The sequence below is a fragment of the Hippopotamus amphibius genome, chromosome 9, assembly GCF_030028045.1.
Source record: "Hippopotamus amphibius kiboko isolate mHipAmp2 chromosome 9, mHipAmp2.hap2, whole genome shotgun sequence".
Lineage (NCBI taxonomy): Eukaryota > Metazoa > Chordata > Mammalia > Artiodactyla > Hippopotamidae > Hippopotamus > Hippopotamus amphibius.
Genome location: NC_080194.1, coordinates 1,921,782 through 1,943,755, shown reverse-complemented (window position 1 = coordinate 1,943,755; position 21,974 = coordinate 1,921,782). Strand labels below are relative to the sequence as shown.

The 21,974-nt window shown below is 62.8% G+C and overlaps 1 protein-coding gene across 13 annotated transcripts in view; it reads left to right on the top strand.

Annotated features, from left to right (window-relative positions):
* Positions 1-21,974, top strand: part of DGKZ (diacylglycerol kinase zeta) — a 38,711-nt gene that overhangs the window by 6,763 nt on the left and 9,974 nt on the right. For 2 of the 13 annotated variants that reach the window (XM_057748193.1, XM_057748190.1), the window contains exons 1-5: positions 4,663-4,923; positions 20,044-20,802; positions 21,063-21,171; positions 21,460-21,555; positions 21,840-21,917. In XM_057748193.1, the coding sequence (XP_057604176.1) occupies positions 4,763-4,923; positions 20,044-20,802; positions 21,063-21,171; positions 21,460-21,555; positions 21,840-21,917 (1,203 nt within the window). In that variant the 5' untranslated portion in view covers positions 4,663-4,762. Of the gene's footprint in view, positions 1-2,530; positions 2,722-4,662; positions 4,924-20,043; positions 20,803-21,062; positions 21,172-21,459; positions 21,556-21,839; positions 21,918-21,974 lie in introns of those variants that run through there. The other 11 variants (XM_057748201.1, XM_057748195.1, XM_057748192.1 and 8 more) reach the window with 9 other exon arrangements.

Below are 21,974 nucleotides of genomic sequence, written 5' to 3'. Positions count from 1 at the left end.
TTTCTTTTCCCCAGCTCCCACGTGCTCATCCAGGCCATGGAAAGTAGAACACCTCACCCGCTGGGGCCTCACCAAAGCCCAGAATAATTTTCTTACCCAGATTCCTCTTCCTGTGCGTATCTGGATGGGTTCCGAGGGGTCCCCAGCTCCCCAGTGCTGCACACGTTGTCCTAGGAACTGCCAAGGGCATCCTCCCCAGCCCTGTGCATCTGTCCCTTCCAGCCTTGTCCTCCCCACCCCACCTGCAAAGTATTGACAGTGAGTACACACTCAAGGGGACTGTGTCCCACAGCCAGGACTGCTGTGCCTCTCAGAGCCTCCAGCCGGCCAGCTTCCCCCTCTAGGAGTCACATTTCCTGCTCTCTGCTGCTCCAGGGCTGCCAGAAGCCTCAGGCTGAAAACAAGCCCAGCCCCATTTCCTCTGTTTAACTGTTCAAGCTACATGCGGAATCCCTGGGAGAGGAGGACAGGCCTCTGCAATAGCCTCCTTCTAGAACAGGCCTTGGCCTGGCTGGCAGAGTCTCTGCTGGGCCACAGCGCGCAGGACCTGCCTTGAGGCAGGATGGCGGGCTGGAGGGAGAGCCACTGGGAAGGGGGTGCCAAGATTCAGAGGCGTCACGGGCTGTGTCCCCGGTCGTAGAGGGGCAACAGGATGTCTCATGTACGGGCACAGACCCTACTTCTACCACTTATGGGCTTGGTACCTTTGGACAAATGAGCTTAGCTGCTCTGTGCCTCAGTTTCCACATCTGTAAAAGGAAGATAATAACAAGATCTACATCATAGGGTTGTCACAAGAATTCCAAGGTTTCTGGCACAGAAATGTCCAAGAAATATTAGCTATTTTTTTTTATTTTTACCAAGTAATAGTTATTCATGACATAGCATGATTTGTTAAGCAAAATAGTTAATGAGAAATATTACATTCTCATCATGAGGGACACAAAGGTGATTTTAGCACCAGATGGAGGTTTCTAACGGCTGGGATGGCATCGCGTACATTCCTGTGTCTGCAGGTTCTGTAGTGTAAATGTTTATTGAACTGAACTGAACTGACACCCTTTCTGTCCTTGAGACATGCACAGCCTTTCTGGAGTAACACACACATATAGAGCTAAAGAACTAATGGTAGAGCAGCATGATAAGGAGTGCCTGAGGAAGCACCCAGAACCAACCCTAATCATAAAGTGTAAGTGGAGACTTCCCTGGTGGTCCAGTGGTGAAGACTCTGCTCCCAGTGCAGAGGGCCCGGGGTCAGTCCCTGCTCAGGGGACTAGACCCCACATGCATGCCTCAACTAAGACCTGGCACAGCCAAATAAGTAAATATTAAAGAGAGAAAATAAACCATATGCCTTCCTCTTTATTTACCAACTCCTCACTATGCCCTCAAAGGCCACCCGGCGTGGTCTTTCTGCTATTTTTGAGACACATCTAGTACATTCCTGCTCAAAGGGCCTTTGCTCTTACTTCCACCTGGACTGCTGTTCTCCCAGTTAGTCACATCATTTGCTCTCTCAGTTCATCAGGGTCTGTTCTCAAATGTCACCTCCTCTGGGCGGTGGAAGGGAGGCCTTCCCCAGTCCCCCTACTTAAGTAGCATCTCCATCCTCATCCTCTTCCCCCTTCGCCTTGGCTTCATTCCTCTCTATAGCTCAGCTCATCTCATGGCCTGACATTATCTCCTGTATTGTTTATTTAGAATAGAATCTGAGCAACATGAGGTTAGCACGCTGGCCCGTGCACACTGCTATCCAGTCTGATACACGCCTGATGCAGAGAAGGCACTCAATAAATATGTATTGAATGCATGAATTTGTAAACCCTCTCGCCTCTTATTTAATCCTCCTAAAGCTCCACGAGCTGTTATTACTGTTGCCCCTTCCATGTTATAGATGAGAAACCTGAAGCTCAGAAAAGCCCCCTGACACCCGTGTCACCAGTTTATCTGTTTATAGCCTACCTTATTCCAAAAAGGACTTCAGCTGACCTGCTGAGGTAAACCTCTCTGACCTGATCCAGGCTGCACAGCTGGTAAGTGGCAGAAACAGGATGTGAACCCACATCTTCTGGCTCCAGTCTGGTTACTCTTTCCACACGGCCACTGTCCGTATGCCTGACCCTGTGTTAGACGGTGTGGGGCTCACAGAGCTGAGAGGAGAGAGCGCTGTGTGGGGGCTGGGCACAGTCCCAGGGCACCCGGAGGTTGCCGTGAAAGCCGGAGACCTCGGCAGGACCAAGAGGTGAAGATCGGAGCGGTTAGGTGGAGAGGAAGGCTAGACTGGGGCCGAGGTTCAGATTCCAGCCTGGGCAGGCCTGCTGGCTGCCTGGCAGCCCCTGACTTGGTGGTGTCTCCTGCCTGCTGGGCTGGGCTTGTCCTCACCTGCCTCCCGCCCTCCCGGGCAGCTCCTCACCCCAGCCACCCTCCTGCCCCGGCCAGCGGAAGGCGCCTACGAGCCTATGGTCCTCTACGGGGCAGCCGGCCGGCCTCTCGCAGGGCCCCCTGGTCAGGAAGTGCCGAAAGAGGAAGAGAGTCGCCGGGCAGGATGAGCGCGCTGGGGGCCGGCCACAGTGCCGGGGGAGGCGGCGATGAGGCTGCAGCTCTGGGCCCCGCGGAGGTTCTGGAGACGGAAGAAGGGGAGCGGCCCGGGGCACTGAGGCAGATGTGGCGCTACCGCTCCTGGGACGTACCACAGATCCCAGTCGAGGCCCCCCCGTCACAGTAGGTACTTGGGTGGCCAGAGACTGGGCACAGGGCCCTCTGGCCCTCTGCCCCTCTGGGAGCCTTTTATCTGGGGTGGGGGGTGGGGTGGCAGAAGCAGGGTCACCCCCCGCCCTGTGTCCAGTGGCTCTGCAGAGACTCGGAAAAGGGCAGAGGGGCTCTTGGCAGGGTGAGAGGGGCTCTGGTGTTCGAATTGCTGGGGGGCAGTGTGGTGGCGGGGCTGGGCTTGCAGAAGGCTAGGCGTTGGAGCTAACAGCAGGGGCATCTGGGAAGAGACGCGCCCACGGGAGTGTGGTGGTGGAGGCCTTGTGTGGACTCAGTGGGGTCTTCAGCAGCCTCTGGTCTCCTGCCTCAGAGCCTGCTGTCAGAACCATTGGGAAACTTTCCCAGAGGGACCCATGTGTCCTAGGAGGACCGTGTCCGGCCCGCTTGCGGATTTCACTACCACCCTGGCACCTGCTGCTGGGGGGAGGACCAGCGCCCCACTCCCCTGGTCTCCAGGCCCAGAGGAGACTGGAAGGAAGCTGGGAGAAGGTTCTGAGCTTCTGGATGCTGGCGGTTTTTCAAAACGACAGGCTTGCCCACATGTCACATCTCCCAGCACTGGCTATGCGTGGCTGGCTTAGGCTGGAAAATGGGCTGCCAGAAACCCAGAGAGGGTGAAAGTGAAGTGACACAGGATGTGGCTTTGCAGAGAGGAGTGCTCACAGAAACAGCAGGCAGCTGATATGGGCATCAGGGTGGCAGGGTTTGGGGGGAGAAGACCATCCTCTCCCTGGCCTCCTTTCGCCAGCCCTGCAGGGGCTGTCACAGGCCGCCCCCGAGCCGCTGGTTCCCAGGCACATGTGCTAGCTGTGCCGCCCCGGGCGACGGCTCTGATTCCAACTGCTGCCCTCCTCTCTGGAGGGAGACAGCCTTCCCTGCCCTTGGGGGTGTGTTTGTGTGTGTTTGCGAGGTATACTTCTGGGTGGGTGAGGTATAGGCTAGAGGGATGTGGCAACATGTAACCTTTGTCCTGGGTTATACTAGGCTACAGGAGAAAGACATGTAAGCTCACGGAGGACATGCATCTGAGGAATGAGAGTGTGGGCCTCCCTTTTGTGTGTGTAATTATGAGTGTGTAAGAGGTGTGCGGGTGATTCCTGCCGTGTGAGAGAGTCACAGGTCCCGCTGGATGTTGAGTTGGGAGAGTGCCATGTGTTAGGCGTGTGGCAGGATCAGAAGCAGCTCTGAATGGGTCTGGAAGGATGAGCTGGTAGGAGAGGCGCGTCGTCGGTGTGTGCGAGGGTCACTAAGCGACTCTGGTCCCGGTGCGCACTTCGGAGCGTGAGAGGCAGGGGTGGGAAGTGTGCGTGCGAGTGATGGGCGGGCGCAGCTGTGTGCGCGGCGTGTGCGCTCTGGGTGTGTGGGGGGCGCCGTGTGACCTCTGCCCCCGTGGGCGCGATCGCGGCCAGCCAGGCGGGCGGCGGTGGGGACGGCGCGGGGGGCTGTGAGCGGCACGGGGTGTGCGAGGGAGGTGTCTGCTCCCTGCGGGCGTGGGGGGAGGTGGGGACAGCCACCCTCGGGAGCGCTCGCTGGAGAGCACGCGGGCTGTCCGGGGCGGGGAGGCGGCGCGCGCGGGGCGGGCGCGTGGAGCGGCAGATGCCCCGGGCTCCGGGCGGCGGACCGGCGGGGGGCGGGCGGGGCCTCGGCAGCCCCGCCCCTGGAGGCCCCGCCCCCTCCGGCCCCCGCCCCCTCCGGCGGCCCGGGCGGGCGGCGGCGCGGCGGGCGGCCGGCAGAGGGCGCGGCGGGCGGGCCGGCGCGGCGCCGAGGGGGCGTGCTCGGCGGCGGGCGTGCTCGGCTGCGGCGGCGGCGGCGGGCGGGCAGGCAGCGGCCCGGCCAGCTACGCGGGGTCCTGCCGCCGCCGCTGGCGGCACTTCCTGCCGCGGGCGGGCGGGCGGCCGGGCGCGGGGCGGGGGCGCGGAGCCGGCGCGCGGAGCGCGGCCGCCGGCCCGGCATGGGCGTCTCCCGCGGGCCCGCCGCCGGCCGGGGCTAGGGCCGCATGGAGCCGCGGGACGGCAGCGCCGAGGCCGGGGGCAGCGGCTCCGAGTCGGCCTCCGCCTCGTCCAGCGGCTCCGAGCGCGACGCGGGTGCCGAGGCGGACCGGGCGCCGCGGCGTCTGAGCAAGCGGCGCTTCCCGGGGCTGCGGCTCTTCGGGCACAGGTGAGCGCGGGCGCGGGCGGTGGGCGGCGGGCGCGGGCACCGGCGCTCGGGGCTCCGCGGCGCCGCCGTCTGGGGCGGGGGCGGCCTCTCGCCCTCCGGCGCGGAGACGGAGTCACCTAGCCCCCGGGCCGCGGCAGGTGGGGCCCCCGGGACCCGTCACGGCCCCCTCCTCGGCGCCGATGGAACTGGGTCGCCCTGAGCCTGCCGGCCCCAGAGAGGTGGGCGGCACGTCGCCCCGCGGGTCCTCCACCGCGGCGTGGCATCCGCAGAACGTGGCCTCGTTGGTACGCCTGTCGTGACCTGTGCCCGTCCCGGAGCGCTGGTCACGGACGTGACCACTTAGCATTGGGGCCGGAGGTGCGCGCCCACCTGTTTTGCGCTGCTCTTTGTGAGCAGGGGGACCTCAGCCTCTGCTCTGCCAGGCAGTAGGCATGTCTCTGCCTGCCCCCGTCTAGTCCCGCCGGGGTCGGGATGGGGCGCTGACTCCTCAGGCGCCGTCTCGCCCCCTCCCCCAGCACGCCAGATGTCACCACCTTGTGCCCGTGACTGGGCTTTGACCAGCACTCTGGTGAGGAACTGGGGGAAGGTGTGGAAAGGCTGAGTTCAGGCAGCCCTTGGCATGTGTGCGGGTGTTGGCTGGGAGCCGCTTCCTGCCCTACAGCCCTGGTGAAGGGGGAGGGGAGGTGGAGCCTCACGAGTACTCCACCTGGCTCCCTGGGCTTTTTCCTGACTTACCCTGTCCTTCTGCAGTGGCTGCGGAGCTTGCAGCCAATCAGCTCAGGACCCCAGAGCCAACTCAGACTGGACTCTGACCACTTGGAGTCTGTCCAGGGCCTCCCTCTCACTTTTCTTCAGTTTTCCAGGCTTCGTGACAGTTGGCCCCCCGAGCTTTGCCCTGTCCCTTCCCAGGGTAGACCTCACCCGCCAATAACACGGGCAGTTTTTTCCTGTACAGGTTGGCGTCCCTGTAATGCTGACCTGTGCCCTCTGCCTGCCCTGCCCTAACCAGGGCCCTGCTCTTTGCGCCTCCACTGTGTCGCCACGCACAGGGATCGGGGTCCTCACCCTGGCAGATGGAGCTCTGTGGGCCCTCGTGAAAGCACACAGGCTTCAATGTCACATGAAACAGGGCAGGGAGCAGAGCTTCCCGTACCTCTGTGTTGTCACCTACAGCCCTGCAAGAGGGAGCAGTTTACACCCAGCTCCGCAGGATGTAGCCTCCAGCGTTCACAGGCTCATGAGGGGAGGGAGGGGCTCCGCCAGAGGCTTCCTGTCTCTGCCCACAGGGTACCAAGTGTTGGGCTGTCTGACCTGAAGGGCACAGGTTTACGCGTGTAGCAATTAACCTCAGGCACATTCAGAAGGAAGAGTAAGAAGTAAGAGGAGAGTAAGTACCTTTACATAGTTCTCTAAAATAATCAGGATAGATGTTATTTCTCTGTTTTTATAGATGAGAAGAACACAGGCTCAAAGAGATGAGTAGTTTGCCCAGAGTCACATGGCAAGTAAGAGGCAGAAAGTATTTGAACTCTAGTCTGATTCCAAAACCCACATCCTTTTCTCTATGCCGGGTTCCCAAACAGAACATCACAGTGACCTCCGGAGCTTTAGGAGACGCAGATTTCTAGATCTTACCCTTGGCATGTCTGACTCATCAGGTCTGGAGGTGGGGCTGGGCATTTTATAAAGTTTCCCCAAGTGTTTCTAAGGTGCTACCACGTCTGAGAACCACAGTATTACATCACTCTGGGGATGGTAAGCGATCTGATAGGATGCTCAATGAGAAGAAAATCAAACAGCATCTCTGGAAGCATGTAAGGAGTGTCCCCTGCATAGCAGCACTGTGCTGGAGCGGTGGGGCATTCAGGAATGAACGCATGTGGAAGACCCAGTGGAGTCGGGGAGAGGGCGGTGGGGGGAAAACTTCCCCCTGACAGGCCTGGGAGTTCAGAGAATCAGGCGTCCCCAGGGTCTGACCTCCCTCCCCTTGCTTTGACTGGAGGCCTGGGGGCGGGGGGGAGGGGGGGGACACGACAGGTATTTGGAATTGTGCACTGCCTTGGCACTGCTTCTTTAACCCTGTTTACTTGGTCCTGCCACCTTTGCTGGTTGCCAGCCTCAAGTGAAACTCCCAGTGTCCCAGCTGAGCCCAGCCCTCCGCCTTTCTCCAGGCTCCGCGCGCGTTCTCAGCCCAGCTCTGCCCCTCTCTGGGCGCACACCCTCCGACTCCCCCCCCCCCCCCCCCCGCCCCGTCCTGCTCCCCTCCCCTTCCCCCCATACACACTTCATGCCTTGGGGCTGAGGGGCCTGCTGAGCCACTAGACAGTGGCTGGAAGGGAGGATAGCTAGTAGGTTGGTGGCGGCTGTGGAAGCTGTGCTGAGACGTCTGCATTCGGAACTTGGCTCGGTGGTAGAGTTCTAGAATCCACTAGCGTGCTCTGCTGTGAGCTTGGGAGGTGTGGTGATAGTTCCTGGGCCACCTGTTCGCCACCCCTGGTCTAGTCAGGTAGAACCGTCTCCGAATGGCAGCCTCTTTGGCATCTTCCTTGAAGAGGCTTTTCCTGAAAGTCCCCTGTAGCCTCTCGCATCTGGTTCACCCTCTGGAATCTGGGGAGCGGGTTGCCGCCTCCCCTTTTTTATTTAGCCCAGTGAGACACACGGGCGGCACCGTGCTCCTCCCCAGCTCCATTCCACCTCACCTGCTCCTGCTGGGAACCGTCAGCCCCTCCTGCACCAGGCGGTATAGGCCTGCCCTCCCCGGGGCATCTGGGTTTTCCTGCATCCTTACTGTTCAGATTCTATTGGCCTTGAAGGGTGGTCAGGCGGAAGTGGGCGGGAAGTTGGCTCTGCCGCCGCCTCCTCTTCCAGGGCCCACCTGGGGAGGACCCCTCACCGTCCGGCCCTGGCCCAGTCCCAGCAGCCTCAGCCGGGCAGGTCACACAGCTTGTGGATGAGCTGGTTTTGCCCCCCGGGGGCATCAGAAATGATCAGTACCTGGCCCTTGGCACACCTAGATGGAAGGCGCTTGAGCCCGCAGAGCCCCTGGGAGCCTGAGCTTTGGCTCTGCCACCCTGCCCTTTATTAGTGCTTAGTTAGTTCCCAGAGGGCAGTGAATGCACCTGTGGGATAAGTTTGAGACAATAGGTCCCATTTAGAGGTGCTGCCATGCCCGGCCAAGTGGGCATGGTCCTGAAGTCCAGGGTGGCAGAGGGTGTCCGGTGGGCAGCCTGAGCAGAAGCAGCCCTGGTTTGGGTTGGTTTTGCAGTGATCAGGAAGGGACGTGTTGAGGGATGCCTCGTGTTCAGAGGCGAGAACCGGGCTGTGGCGCCAGGGTGTCTGGGAGAAAAAGGCGGCTCTTTGAGTGGTTTGTCTTGCTCAGGCTCATTCTGGGAGCGGCCCAGGTGGCCACGGGAGGCAGGTGTAAGCCAGAGCCCTGGGTTCCCGCCGGTTTGGGAAGAAAAGGGGGCCTTGGTGGCTGAGCCGTGCATAGGCTCACCTCGCTCTGCCCGCTGCCCGCTCCCCGCCGCCGTCGTGTGCCAGGACCTGGGGGGGGGATCCCGCCGTCTTCCCTCCGCTGCCACACCCCGCCAGCAGCTCTGGCTCACAGGCCAGGGGAGGGGGCCGGCAGCTCGCCATTGTCTTCTCCGCACCGTCCTCCGAAAAGGTCAGATGTCAGGACGCAGAGCCGCCCGGGACTCTCACTTGGCAAAAGAGAGCACGAGAGTAGGTGTCCTCCAGGCAAGGGCAGAGGAAGGACTGGCTGACCCTGGGAGGGGGGAACAGGTCTGCCCTCTGCCGCCCCCGAGAGCCCGCTCCAGAGGTCCGCAGTCACCCCGAGCCGGGGGGAGGCGAGGGGGCACGCTGGCCCTGCGGCTGGGCCGGCGCGGGCCCCAGGGAGGGGCAGGGCTCGGCTTTAGGGACCGAGGCCGGGGGCGCGGACCGGGAACCTGCCCTGCAGTGTCCCCAGAGCGACGCGAGGGGGCGGCAGCTACCGCCGTGGGGCGGGCGGTGCCGGGAGGCCCCGGGCCGCCCGCCCGGTGGGGTGGGCCGCGCGGAGCCCTGGTGCTCCGGCCCGTCCCCGCGGCCGGCCCGCCCCTCTGAGCGCTGAGGCCCCTGCGGCGGGGCCACCGCGCTGAGGTCCCCGCGAACCGGGGTTCTCTGCGACGTCACCGCCCGTCCCCTCGCTCCGGGAGTGCGTCGGTTTGTACCACATCGCAGGATCCCTGCTTTCTGAGAAGTCCTCATCGGACGCCTTCCGACCTGCCCTCCCCCCGCCCCCCGAGTAATTCTCATGGCGGGGGCGGGCGGGGGCAACCCCTGCGTCTGCAGCCCGGCGCCCCAGCTCCCCTCGGCCTGGTGGTGCCAGGCACGCCTCTCTTGCCCCCGACCCCCTGCCTCTGTGCGGCTCGGGTGGGGCCCCTGGCGCCCCGAGGGTCTCCGCGCAGGGCCCGCCTGGCGCTCCCGTCACACGGGGGGATCCCGGAAGGCGGTTTCAGGTGGAGAGGGCAGGCCGGAGCCCTGAGCCAGCGTCCTTGAGGAGCCGTCATCCTGTCATCGCTCCTCTTTGCCCCCTTTCTCAGCTGAGGTACCGGAGGCGCGCGGAGGTGGAGAGCAGGTGCGGCCAGACCGGAGGGCTCGGTGGCCCAGGTGGGCGGGGCGAGGCCGAGGCCTGAGCCCCCCTCCCCCGCCCCCTCCCTCACCTGCACGCGGGGCTGTGGCCCTGGTCGGTCTCTGGGTGAAGAGCTGCCAGGAGCCTGTCAACCCATCCGTGTCACGTAACCCTCTGAACAGGCTCGTCGCTGCTTTTATTCCTGTCTTACGGATGGGACGCCGAGGCTCAGAGAGGTCGGGCCCTGGCCCAGCGTCCTGCAGCTTACGCGGCGGCCCGCACCCAAGGATCTTTGCGCAGCCCCAGGCTGCCCCGCTTACGAGCACTCCGTCTGTTATTCTTTTATTTTCCCATCACCAAACCGATGGAGCCTAAGAAGGGGTTTGAGGGCTCCTTGAAACTGAGAGCTCTTTGTCCTGTGTGGGCGTGGAGTGAGGCCCTGGAGGTGATCTGCGCCGTAGCCCCAAGGGAGGACTGCCACCAGCGTCCTAGCTCCAGGGGGAGCAAGTCTGGGCCGCGGGAGACCCTTGGGTCGGGAGACTAGGGTTGTACGCAGGATGTCTTGCGGCTCCGCGGCTGGCATCTGGAGTGCAGGAGCAAGCCGGGGACCTTTTATCTTGCTTTCAAGGCGCAGGGAGCAGATGACTCAAGAGACGTGTTCGGAGGCGCTCCAGATAGCACCCTGGGGTCAGCGGGTGGCCTGTGGCCTGGGGGAGGTGTTTGGAAGGAGGGCCCCTGCACCCTCGCCCTCCGCTCTAGAGACTCCGCACCCTTGCACCTGGCCTAGCGCCAGTGCAGAGCTCCCACGTAGAGGCCTCTCGCCTGCCAGGGCTGAGCCAGCATAGCCGTCTGGGAGCCTGGGCCTGCACCGCCCGCGCGCCGGCATCTCGCGGGGTAACAGCGTGCCTGCCTCTCCGCCGCCCGCTCCCCCAGCCTGCGGGGGTGGTTGTGAGAGGAGCCGGGCTGGTTCCTGCTCCCCAGCCCACACAGGCACCTCACTGACAACCTGTCGCCTGCTCGCCCTCCTCTGAAAGGCATCCTTCTGGGGGAGACGCCACAGATACGGGGTTCTTCCCACCAGACAGGGTAAGGGGTGCCTGGCGTTCCGTGCCACCGCTGAAACCCAATCACGGAAGACCCAGAGCCACCCCACGGTGGTTCTCCCTCTGGGGGTCTTTGTTTTTTTAATATTTAAAAATCTTTTGGAAAGCATTAAGTATTTTGCCATGGGGCAAGCATGCAGAGTAATGTTAACACCTACCACGTAGCTTGGTCGGCTCTCACCGTTACGCCCTGTTCGCCTAGCAGGAGAGGGAGGCCTCCCTGCCTCCCTCCCCAGAAGGAACCGCAGTCCTGATTCGAGTGCTGGTATTTGCAGGCCTGGTTTAGGATTTTCCCCTGCGTGTGTGCACGTCCATAGCAACACCTAGCGCGGTTTTGTGTGGTTTTGTCCTTGAGTTAAAGGGTGTTCCGTACATATTCTGAATGGAGGTTTTGCCCTCCTTGTTGTTTTGGAGATTTAACCAGCTCGAAACGTGAACTCTCGTGTGAACCGTCTCTGCTGCCGTGCACCCTTCCTTTTCCTAACGGTCCAGCAGCTCATGCGCCCGGCCTCCTGGTGATGGACACGTAGGCTGTTGGCAGGTTTTTTTGCCGTTCTCTGTCCTTCAGGGACTGTGCTGGGACACGGCTCCTGTGTGTTCTGTCCCCCAGTGCTGGTTGCAGGACAGCGTATCTTCAGCCTCGAGAGCTGGGGCCACGCTGTGCTGCAAAACGGTTGTCCTCATTTTGAGGCCTCTGGAGTCATTTTCTGCCGTTAAAGTTTCGGTAACGGCGGAATGGGCTACCTTGAACACTTTCTCTTTCAAGCCTGCAGTCGTCCCATGAGGAAGACAGGGTGGTGGTACCCCCATTAATCTGATAAGGCGGTTGAGGCCCAGCCAGGGTAAGAGGCTTGGCTTGAGGTCGCATCGCTCGTCAGAGGCAGAACACCTCTGGACCTTTGAGTCCAAATCCTCGGAAAAGACCTTTGACCCCTGTGGCCTCTCAGGGAGATTGAGAGGCAGGAAAAAAGAGAAAAACCAAGCAAACCTGTGTAGCGTGCATGGAGCCTCAGAGGCAGAGTGAGTGTCATGACACCTGGGGGCTGACAGCTGATTCTGAGAAGATCTTCTAGAAGATGGAGGGGGGGGCAGTTTGGCCCGAAGATTCCGAGGGGGAGTGAAATTTTGAATGAGGGCTAAGGGGGGAGTGCTGCTCCTGGCAGGTGGGGAACGGGAGCCTGCTGCAGACACGGGGGAAGACGACGAGAGGGAGCGGTCACGAGAGAAGCGGGGCGTGGGGGCCAGCAGGGGCTTCGTAACCCTGCCAGCGAGGGGTTGGGAGACTCGGAGCGGGCATATCGGCATTCCCAGCAGGGATCGATTTCATCGTGTGCCTCTGAGACACAGGAGCTCAGCCCGCACCAGCAGCGCGTCCACCCAGTGCTGGCAGGAAGGCCTCAAGAGCTGGCCCGCCACTGGGTCACTGTGCTGGCCCGAAGCCCTTTGCTCTCAGCGTGATCCACGAGGCTGAGCCTGGACCATTCACTTTTCCCTGCATTCACGCTTCAGACCACGTCCGGCACTTCTGGCCCCTGGGGATGCAATTACGAGTGACACGTGGTCCCGGGAGCACACAGTCTGGTGGGGGATACCGAGTCATAAACCAGCGCTGATGGCCCAGAATAACCAAGAGAGGGCCTGAGTGTGGGAGCAGCTAACCCCCTGGGAGAGGAGGCTGGGGAGAACTTCCCAGCTGAGATATCTGAGCCAACTCTGAAGCCAACTCACTGAGCAGAGGAGAATGGTGTTCCAGGCAGAGAGACTGCCAAGTGCCGCACGCACAGGCAGGAGGAGACCCCCATGTGCTGTCTGACAGAAGCATCTAGAAGTAGAGCGAGGGGCTGAGAGCGCAGACCTGGAGCAGAGTCCCAGCTCTGCCACTTACTAGCTGCATGGTCGCAAGCAAGTTACTTCATCTCCTTGTGCCTCGGTTTCCTGATCTGTAAAATGGGGGTAACACTACTATTACGTTTTATGGAATGAAAGTGAGTGAGCATTTGTAAAACACTTAGGATGGTGTCTGGCACAGAGTTATGTATTTGTCACATAAAATGTAAAAAGTATGAAAGAGAGATGGGAGAGGAGACTGAGAAACCTGTTGGCTGCCAGGCCCAGGTCTGTGCATTCTGTTCCCTGACAGTAGAGAGCCAGTGAAGGACAGGTGGACACTTTAGGATGAATTCTGGGAACAGTGGGAGGATGGCTTGGAGGGGAGGCGCGAAAGGAATGAGTCAGTCATTAATTCCACGAACATTTCTCCACGGCCTACCAGGAGCCAGACCCTGAGACAGGGACGCAGGATGGAAGGAGAGAGCGACTGGGGGTGTTTCAGCAAGGAGCTCCGAGCTGGGGCCCTGGCGTAGCCCCCAGGCATCTGAGGCGGCCGCTCCTCGCCCGCATCCTCACCTTGTGACTTCAGGTCACCAAGCCCTGTTGCCAGGTTTCATAAGGAAAGCCTTGGAGAGCGTGGAGTGGGCAGCGGCACCCAGCCCGGAGAGGAGCTGCAGCTGTCACGTTCCGGGTCCTCTGGAGGGGAGAGGAGGGCAGCTGCAAAAACACAGGCTGTTGTCATTCCCTGTGCCCAGCGAAGAGAAGTAGCCCGGGCCTGGTGCGCAGCCCTTGGGTGCGTCGCCCTCGGTGGAGGGAGCGCCTCTGTTCCCTTGTGGCTCTGGTCCCTCCCCCGTGGAATTCCCTTTTCCTTCCTCCTCAGCCGGTCAGTGGTGAACACTGGACTCACTGCCAGACACCGTGCTGGACTGCCCAGATGCACGAGCCCTGTCCCCTGGCCCCCCGGGAGCTTGTCTGCTGTGTGGGAGGAACGAGGCGTGCGGATGTGAGAGAATCAGGACCTCGCGGGCTCCCGTGGCAGAGGAGCCAGGTGGATGGTGTGGAGTCGTCGATGGGAGGGATGCACTGGTGGCCGGGGCAGCTGGGAGCGGGTGGGGAGGGAGGCCGGGATGCCAGGCAGAAGGTATGCCGTGTGCGCGGACTCAGCAGTGAGCTTCCTGGGGGTGCCCTTGGCCCTTTCAGGGGATTGTTGAGGTCGAAGCTGTTTTCATAATAATACCTTCAGAGTTGCCCTGGCGTGTGTCCTTTTCACTGTGCTGATATGTGTACTCACTGTATGAAGGCAGTGGTGGCAGGAGGCTACGGGAACCTCCGCACAGACGGAGGCAGTGGCCCCAGCGTGAACTCTGGCCATTGTAATCTTCACACTCGCAACAGCAGCAAAACAGGCAGTAAATATGTTAATTTTATAAAGCCTGGATCCTTGAGTATACTTTTTAAAAAATATTCTGTGTGAAGAAATGTAAAAGATACATAAGGCGCTTTTGCTGCAGACCGAGCTGTGATGGTTGTCCTGAAAAGCACTTTTGTGACTGAGTTGTAAACCCTACTAGTCCCTTTTCTTTTTTTAAAGGAACACCATTTTAACGTGAAAGAACACCTGACAGACAAAACTCTTCAGACTCAGATATTTAGCAGACGTTTTCTCAGAAATGAATGAAGTGAGCTTGTCCCTTCAAAAACAGTAAAAGCATTTGTTGCTATTGATAAAATTTGAGCTTTTGAGCAAAACTTAGCATTTTGGAAACCTTGTTCCAGTATCTGGAGATCTGCCCGCCTCCGTAAACCAATATTTTCCAATGACCAATGCTTGATGTTTCAAAATTCAGAGTGCAAGATAGACCAGTGAAAAGTTCAGGTCCCACGTAGCCACTAACCTTTAAGAAACTACCACTCGTCATATTCTGGTGTCGTAGCAGAGAAGAATATCCTTAACTGCCTGAAAAGGCTGTTAAAATGCTCCTTCCTTCTCTGACTACTCGCCGCTGTGAGGCAGACCTCTCCTCATGTACTTCAACCACAACGACGTATCACAGCAGATTGACTGCCGAAGCACGTATCAGGAGCCCGCTGTCTTCTGTTAAGCCAGACATGAGAGCTTAGCAAAAATTAAAACGTGCCACTCTTCTCACTCCTTTTTTGTTTTAGAAGGTATACTTTATTTTGCATAAAAATATGTTATTTACATGGACCGATACTGGGTTTATTGGTTTTAAACAAACGAATAAATAGTATTTTAAACATCTCTCCGTTTTCCTTTCTAAGATGGCCAGTGTTCATAGCGACCGTCCCCATAAACGAGAGCGTTTGGGGATCTTCAGGGATTCTTTGAGGGTAAGGGGGTCCCGGGACCAGGATGTTTGAGGGCTAGATCTCAGGGGCCGGGAGTGTAAACTGCGGGGTGGCATTCTGGGCGGCACGGCTGTGAACGGGCTGGCTTCTTCTGGGTCCGACAGGCCGGCCTGGCAGGGCTGGGAGACCCAGGGTCGGGAGGTCCAGCCCAGCCATGTCTGAGCTGTGGGCACTCGTGGGCCTCCAGCGGCCCCAGGTGCCCCGGTGCTTCAGCTGGGGCCGGCATGCCCCTTGCACAGGGGAGTCGCACGCCCCCTGTGTGGCAGCGCTTCTGAAGAAGCGCTCCGTAAGTTGTGAAACACTGCACAGATACTTATTTTTGTGGTTTTCTTGTCTGAACCCGTGCCTAGCTGTCTCAGATGCTTTCCCCGGACCCCGGAAAAGCTGGCCGGTGGGCGCGCGAGGGCGTGGGGTGAGCCCCGCGCCGCCCGGAGCCGGGGCAGGGGCTGCGCGGGGCGGGGGGCGGGCGGCGGGCAGGCGGCGGGGCTGCTGTCCGGCCGGGCCCCGGGGCCCTCGGGAGGAGGAGGCCGGGGGCGCGGCCGCGCTGCGTGTGCGCCGCCTGCCTGCACGGCCTGCACCGCCTGCACCGCCGGGAGAGGAAGTGCCGCCGCTTACCAGCCGGGTTATTTTCCTAACGGCTGTCTCAGGCTGGGGGAGGAGGGCGGCGGGGGGAGGGCGCAGGGGAGCCGCCGCCGCAGCCCGCGCTCCAAACTAGGACGTGCTGCTGCCGAGGCCGGCCGCCCGGAGCCGCGGCGCGCCTGCCCGCCGGACCCCGGCCCCCAGCCGCTCGCCCGCCCGCTGCCGGCCGCCCTGCCCTCCAGATCAGGTCACGGGGGCTCCCCGGAACCCTGCCTTGCCTTCTGCTTCCTCCCTCCGGGATCCGTCTGGGTGGGCCGGGGGAGGGCTGGCTCAGGGTGGGCCCGGGCACCACCGTCCCCGGACGAGGCCCCTGCAGCTGATGGAAGGGGGGGGGGGGGCCGGCCGACCTCCTGTCTGAGCGCCTGTCCCCGAGCCAGAGCAGACCCTGTGGAGGTAAACGTGGCTGGCCTGGCGGCCTCTTGACCAGGCGGCCCTGGCTCCCCGCTCCCCGCTGTGCATCTTGGTTTGGTTTGGTTTGGTTTGGTCTGGTTTGGGCAGGATCCCTTTCGTGAATGGAGACCTGAGGCCCCTGCCTCCCCAGCCCCCAGGCAGGCCCCCTTTCCAGCCATCCCCCCCCCCCCCACCTCCGACCTGGACCTTGGGGCTGTGGGGGCAGAGCAGCTAGGGGTGGCTTCTGAGCAGCGGCGCCAGGCCCTGGCTCGGGGGCTGCGGGGAGTGGGGCCACCTCGCCGCCTTCCCGCCTGCGCCAGGAAGAGGGGCGTGTGGGGCCGTGTGCAGCGTGGAATGGCCACGCTGGCTGCATCCCACAGGGTGGCCTGTGCAAGCACCTCTGGGGGCAGAGGGGTCCCCGGGGCCAGGCCTGCTGTCGGGGGGCAGAGGGCGTGTGTCACAGCACGAGCGGACACCCAGGTAGCTCTGGCTGTCAGGCTGTGCTCCTCATGTGCTCGGTGGCAGCCATCCTGGGTGCTCCAGCTGCCCTTTCTGGGTTCCTGCCCCCACTGTCTGCAGAGACAAACCCCAGGAGGTGGCATGACCCACATGCCCTGGAGTCTGCTGGGGGTGTAGGCCCCGCCACGCCCCTCCTCTCTGCCAGCTACCGTCAGGTACTTTCTACAATTACCTCATCCGAATCTCCCTTATGTCATACCCATTTTGCAGATAAGAAGAAGTTGAACAGCCCAGGAAAGCAGTGGCAGATATAGGATTCCAAAGCCCCTGGGCTTTTCCACTTGAAAGCTAGCATAGGGTTGTGGCAGCCTGGCCGGGAGGCCAGGAGTCCTGTCCTTTCTAGCCAGTAGCCCAGGAAGCTGGGACACTCATGTCCACGCCGCCGGCAGCTGCTTCCGCTCGGCCACCTGCAGCCACACTCGCTGCCGCTCAGCAGGGTGCACGGCCAGCCGGCACCGTGCATGTTTCCCTGCAGCGTCGTTTGTCCTCCCCAGGCCCCCAGCAGCCAGCTGGGCGTTGGCAGGGCCTGTGGGTCCTTTCCACCCTGTCCTCCCCTTCGGGTGTGACAGGCTTCCCCCAGGCCGCCCAGCAAAAAGAAGCTGAAGGGTAGCCACTTTTGCTCTGCTGTTTGTGTCAGAACCCTGTGGGGCCTCCTCCGGTGACCTTTATGTGTACTGTGTGGCGTGTGGCAGGTGACAGAGCGTGTGCTGAGAAACTGCTGCTCAGTGCTGTGCGGTGGGGAGAAGCTCCAGCCCAGGCAGAGGAGAGGCTGCGACAGGCCTGAGAGCAGGCTGGGCTTCTGAGCAGACCCAGGAGAAGCCTCAGCCGAGATAGGAAGTCAGGAGGCAGGCGGTGCTGACCAGAGGACAGAGGTTTCCATGGAGACCGGAGGAACAGGAAGCGTGGGCCCCGGGGGAGGGGGTGTTGGGAGTGTAGAGGCGTGGGTGCCTGAGAGGAGAGCCTGCCATAAAACGTCAGGTCAGCCAGCTGACAGCCTCCTTGGACAAACAAGGAAACTGAGGCCCATGAGGGACACGCAAGGCTGGGCTGGTCTAGCCCGCCGCGCCCCCACTCGTAGTAACTGCACCATCGGGCCCCTGGGGACCCCTGGGCCGCGTGTGGGCCCGAGTGCCCGTGGGGGGAGCACCTGTGAGTCGCCCCCGTGTCACGAGGCGGATGTGCAGGCAACCTCTTCCTCCCGGCGCCTCCTGTGCCGGCACGAGTCTGAGGCAGCCGGCAGGGTCCAGCCCTCCCCACCGCCCGCAGAGCCCGCCGCACCTCCCCCCAGTGGCTGTGGCCTTTTGTTTTCTGGGTGACACTCGCATCAGGCGGTGTGTTCGGGTGACTAATCTCGTCCGGGCTGGGCAGCTGTCACAGGGCGGCCTGACCACGCGGGCGGGGAAAGCTGACACCCTGGGGCAAGGCTGGCAAGCCAGTGCCCTGGCGGCCGTGGGCAGCTGGGCCCTCAGGCTCCTCTTCCTGGGTGCAGAGCAGACCCCGCGTCAGGCGGACCTGGGTTCAGGTCCCAGTCCTGCCGTCGAGCAGCCGTGTGAGCTTGGCGTGTGTTACTGCACCTGTCAAGCCTGTTCCTCGTCTGTGCAGTGGAGCCTTTGATGCTGCCTGCCTCAGGCGTTGGCGGTGGGGATCAAAGGAGATGGTAAAGGAAGGCACTTAGCCCAGGGCCTGTCACGTAGTAGGTGACAGGGTCGGTGACGGTGAATGGGACCGCTACTGTCCTTAGTATGGTGCCCTTCTCTCTCCCATCCCACCTTAGTCCCAGCTCGTGGCCCAGGAGGGAAGGCCCTGCTCTCCCGCATCTCTGGGGACAGGCGTTGCCCTCAGGTAGGGGTGGGTTCCAGCACTGGCTGCACAGGGACTAGCTGTGCACTTGGGCAAGTTACCTCCTCAGTCTCCCAGGGACAGCGCACGATACAGGACCCATTCTTTACATGCTGTGGTTTATAAAATGGTACGCGTGTTTGCGAAGCGCTTAAGCACAGTGCCTGACCCACGCGGGCACTCAGTAAATGTGAGCTGCGATGGTATTGATTTTAGGAGGGAGCCAGGAGCTCTCCCTGCCACCTGCAGAGGCTGGCGGACTGTAAGAGGCGGAGACCCGGAGCCGGGCAGACCTGAGCCCCGCGTCCCCAGGCGCGGCTGCCCCCACGTCATTACCTCCACAGCCATCCGGGGCCCCGGCCTGATGCCGCTTGCCCAGACCTGCCGGCCAACAGCACATCAAGGCTGGGGGCAGGGGGGCGGGAGCAGTCGGTGCGGCACGTGCAGCCCAGCCCGGAGTCCTCAAACCCAGCGGCTTCCACCTTTGGTCCAGGGCTCCCCCGCTCTCTCAGAGGCCCTCAGCTAGCAGAAGTCTCTCTCCTGGCAGCCCCGGGGAGGTATCCCGTGGCCAGGACTCAGCCCTCCCTGGGGCTGCCAGGGCCCAGGGGCGTACCTGATGGTGGGACACAGGTGTCCCTGGGCACTCTGCAGGCACTGCCCACCTGAAGCATACCAGGCTTCCTGCCCTTCCCCCACGGTTAGGGAAGCTGAGGGCGCAGGCGCCCCCAGCAGCCCGTGAAGAAGGGGTGGCAAGGGGGTAGGTGAGCTGGCAAAGGAAGCGGAGCCCGTGTTCAGAGCAGGTCAAGGGAGGATGGCTTCAGCGAGGGTGGTCCCCAAGGCTCCTGCAGGAGGGAGCTCTGGGTAGCTTAGTGTCTGGAATTCTGAGCATTGGGCCTTCGAGCACTGGCCCCAGGGCAAGGTGCAGCTCCCAGGCTCCCTCGGGGGCAGAGCTGCAAGAGTTTTCAGACATCATCCAGCACTTCCACCCATGGTCATGTCTGCGCCTCTTCAGAAAAGTGAGGCCAGGAAAGGTCTTACGGTCAGGCCCTCAGAGCGAGAGCGCGCACGCCCCTGAGCCCAGAGGCGCCCTCTCGGCTCTTGTGGCTTCCCACCCGACGTCCCCTGGTGGCTTTTCTGCCTGTGCAGCTGCCTCTCCCCTTCTCCAGGCCTTCGTTCCCAGGGGCCTTCCATCCCCAAGGCAGACGTCAGATCCTCTCCATTTCTAGCGCCACTGACCCCACGTCCGGGGGCCGTATCAGGACTGAATTTCTCTTCAGAGAGCCTCATTTTCTTACCATGGCTTGGTTTGTGCTGTGTCCCAGGAGGGGACCCCTACGCCTCACCGGCCCTGTGTTGGTGGCAAAACAAGGTCCCAAGGAGGGGAAAAGCCCCTCACCCCTCCGTCTGAAGGTTGGCTCCAGGCTTCCGGCTTCCTTTTTCTTTTCTTTTCTTTTCCGTCAGCTTCAGACAAGGGACCTGAAGTCCTTTAGGCCAGAGCTCTGTGGATCGTGGTGCCCGGACAGGGGAGCCCCGATGGGTAGCTGGCAGCCCCTCCCACCCAGTGCTCCCGAGGCGGCGCGGCGCGGGCGGAACTGGGGGGAGCGCTCGTGTGTCCAGCAGCGATGAGCGTAGGCGCCCCGGCCATCCTCTGGTGCCCGCAGACGCCCCGTTTACGGAGCTCGGAGGCCACAGGCCGCCCCCCCGTGCCTCCCCCGTGTCCCGTCCCCGCTCCAAGGGCAGAGGCTCCGACGGGGCTCCTGGGCACAGGATGGGCCACATCCCGGCCCCGCTCCTGATGTTCCCGGTCTCTGTGCCCAACAGCCACCCGCCTGCCCCTGCCATGGAGACCTTCTTTAGGAGACACTTCCAGCGGAAGGCGCCAGGCCCTGGAGAGGGGCAGCGGCGGCCCAGTGGCGTGGGGCTGCCCACGGGCAAGGCGCGGCGCCGCTCGCCTGCGGGGCAGGCCTCCTCCTCGCTGGTGCAGCGGCGCCGCTCCAGCTCGCAGCTGCAGGGCTGCCTCCCGGGCTGCGGGGTAGGGGCCCCGCGCCCCAGCCGCCGGCGCTCCAGCACCACGCCCCCCGCCTGCAACCCCCGCTTCGCTGTGGACGAGCTGCCCGCCCCGCAGCCCGGCGCTGCCGGGGCCCGGCTGCCGGGTGCGCCCCTGCTGCTGGCCGGGCTCTTGGGCATGGATGAGGACGAGGAAGAAGGGGTCCAGGAGGAGGATGCGGCAGTTGCATCACTGAGCGCCGCCCAGCCAGGCGCCGAGAGGCTGGGGCCACCCCCGCGCCGGGGCGCCCTGCCCCTGCCGCCCGTGCCCCGCTGGCGCGGACGCCGGGCCTCCGCCCACCTGCTGCCCGCTGACGCGGTGAAAGGCCGCGCCCTCTGGGGCCTGCACGGTTACTACAGGCCCCTCGGCCAGCAGCGGCCCTCGGGCCAGCACCCCGGCCCGGGGGGCCGAAGAGCCTCGGGCCCCGCCGCTGGCCCCGGGATGCCTGCCTGCGTGCGCCCGCTGTCCCGCAGGCGCCAGGTAGCCCTGCGGCGCAAGTCAGCCGGACCCCACACCTGGAGCGCCCTGCTTGCGTAGGTATAGCTGCGGCCAGCAGGGCGCGCGGTGCGGCCTCCGGCCGGCCAGCAGCTCAGGGCTGTGCTCGGAAGCCAGCAGGGCTGTGAGGAGGGGCCTCTCCGAGCGGTGGGCTGCCCTGGGGCCTCCTCTACCCTCCCTGTTGCCGCCCCGTCTCAGCCGGGCACGGAGGTCACGGTGAGGGCAGGGACCCCAGGTGAGGAGAAGGAAGCAGCGTTGCCGCGCGCTCGGCCAGCCTCAGCTGTCTCCGTCTCTGTAGGAAAGCCATCACCAAGTCGGGCCTCCAGCACCTGGCACCGCCGCCTCCCGCTCCCGGGGCCCCCTGCGGCGAGCCTGAGCGGCCGATCCGGAGCACGGTGGACTGGAGCGTGAGTGGCCGGGAGCCGGGAGGGGAGTCGGGGGCCAGCCCCGCCGGGCTGAGGGCCGCAGGAGCGGTCGGGGTGGGGGTACCTGGGCAGCGGCCAGAAGAGCGCTGGGCCTGTGGGGTCAGGGCGGACCTCCTGGCGTGGTGGCCACGTTTGAGCCACGCCTTAAAGCCGAGGGACAGTGGGGAAACGGGGCGGCGCACAGGAAGCTGGCGGCTGAAGCGGTGTTGTCTCGGGAGAGGGGGTTTGGTGGGGCAGGGGTGCGCTGAGCACGCTCACCCTGGGGTCCAGGAGTCGGCGACGTATGGGGAGCACATCTGGTTCGAGACCAACGTGTCCGGGGACTTCTGCTACGTGGGAGAACAGTACTGCGCGGCCAAGATGCTGGTGAGTGGGCGCTGCGCGGCCTGCTGCCCCCTGGCGGCGGAGCCGGGGCCGGACGCCTGCCGCCCCTCCCGGGGAAGAGGGAGACCAGGCTCTCCCCTCAGCCCCCGCTGCAGCGGGCTGCCTGGGCGTGACGAGAGGAGGGGGGCTGTGTCCCGATGCCAGGGCTTCGCGGTGCCCACAGAGGGCCGCTGTGCTGGGGCAGGGGCGAGGCTTTCTCTGCCTGCCCTGGGGCAGCGTCCCGGGTGGAGTTAGCGGGTGCCTCAGGGGCCCTCTCTTTCCTGCAGCAGAAATCAGTGTCCCGGAGGAAGTGTGCAGCCTGCAAGATTGTGGTGCACACCCCCTGCATCGAGCAGCTGGAGAAGGTGAGCGTGGCGGCTCAGGCGTTCCGGCCCCTCCGCTGTGGGTGCGGAAGCCCTCTC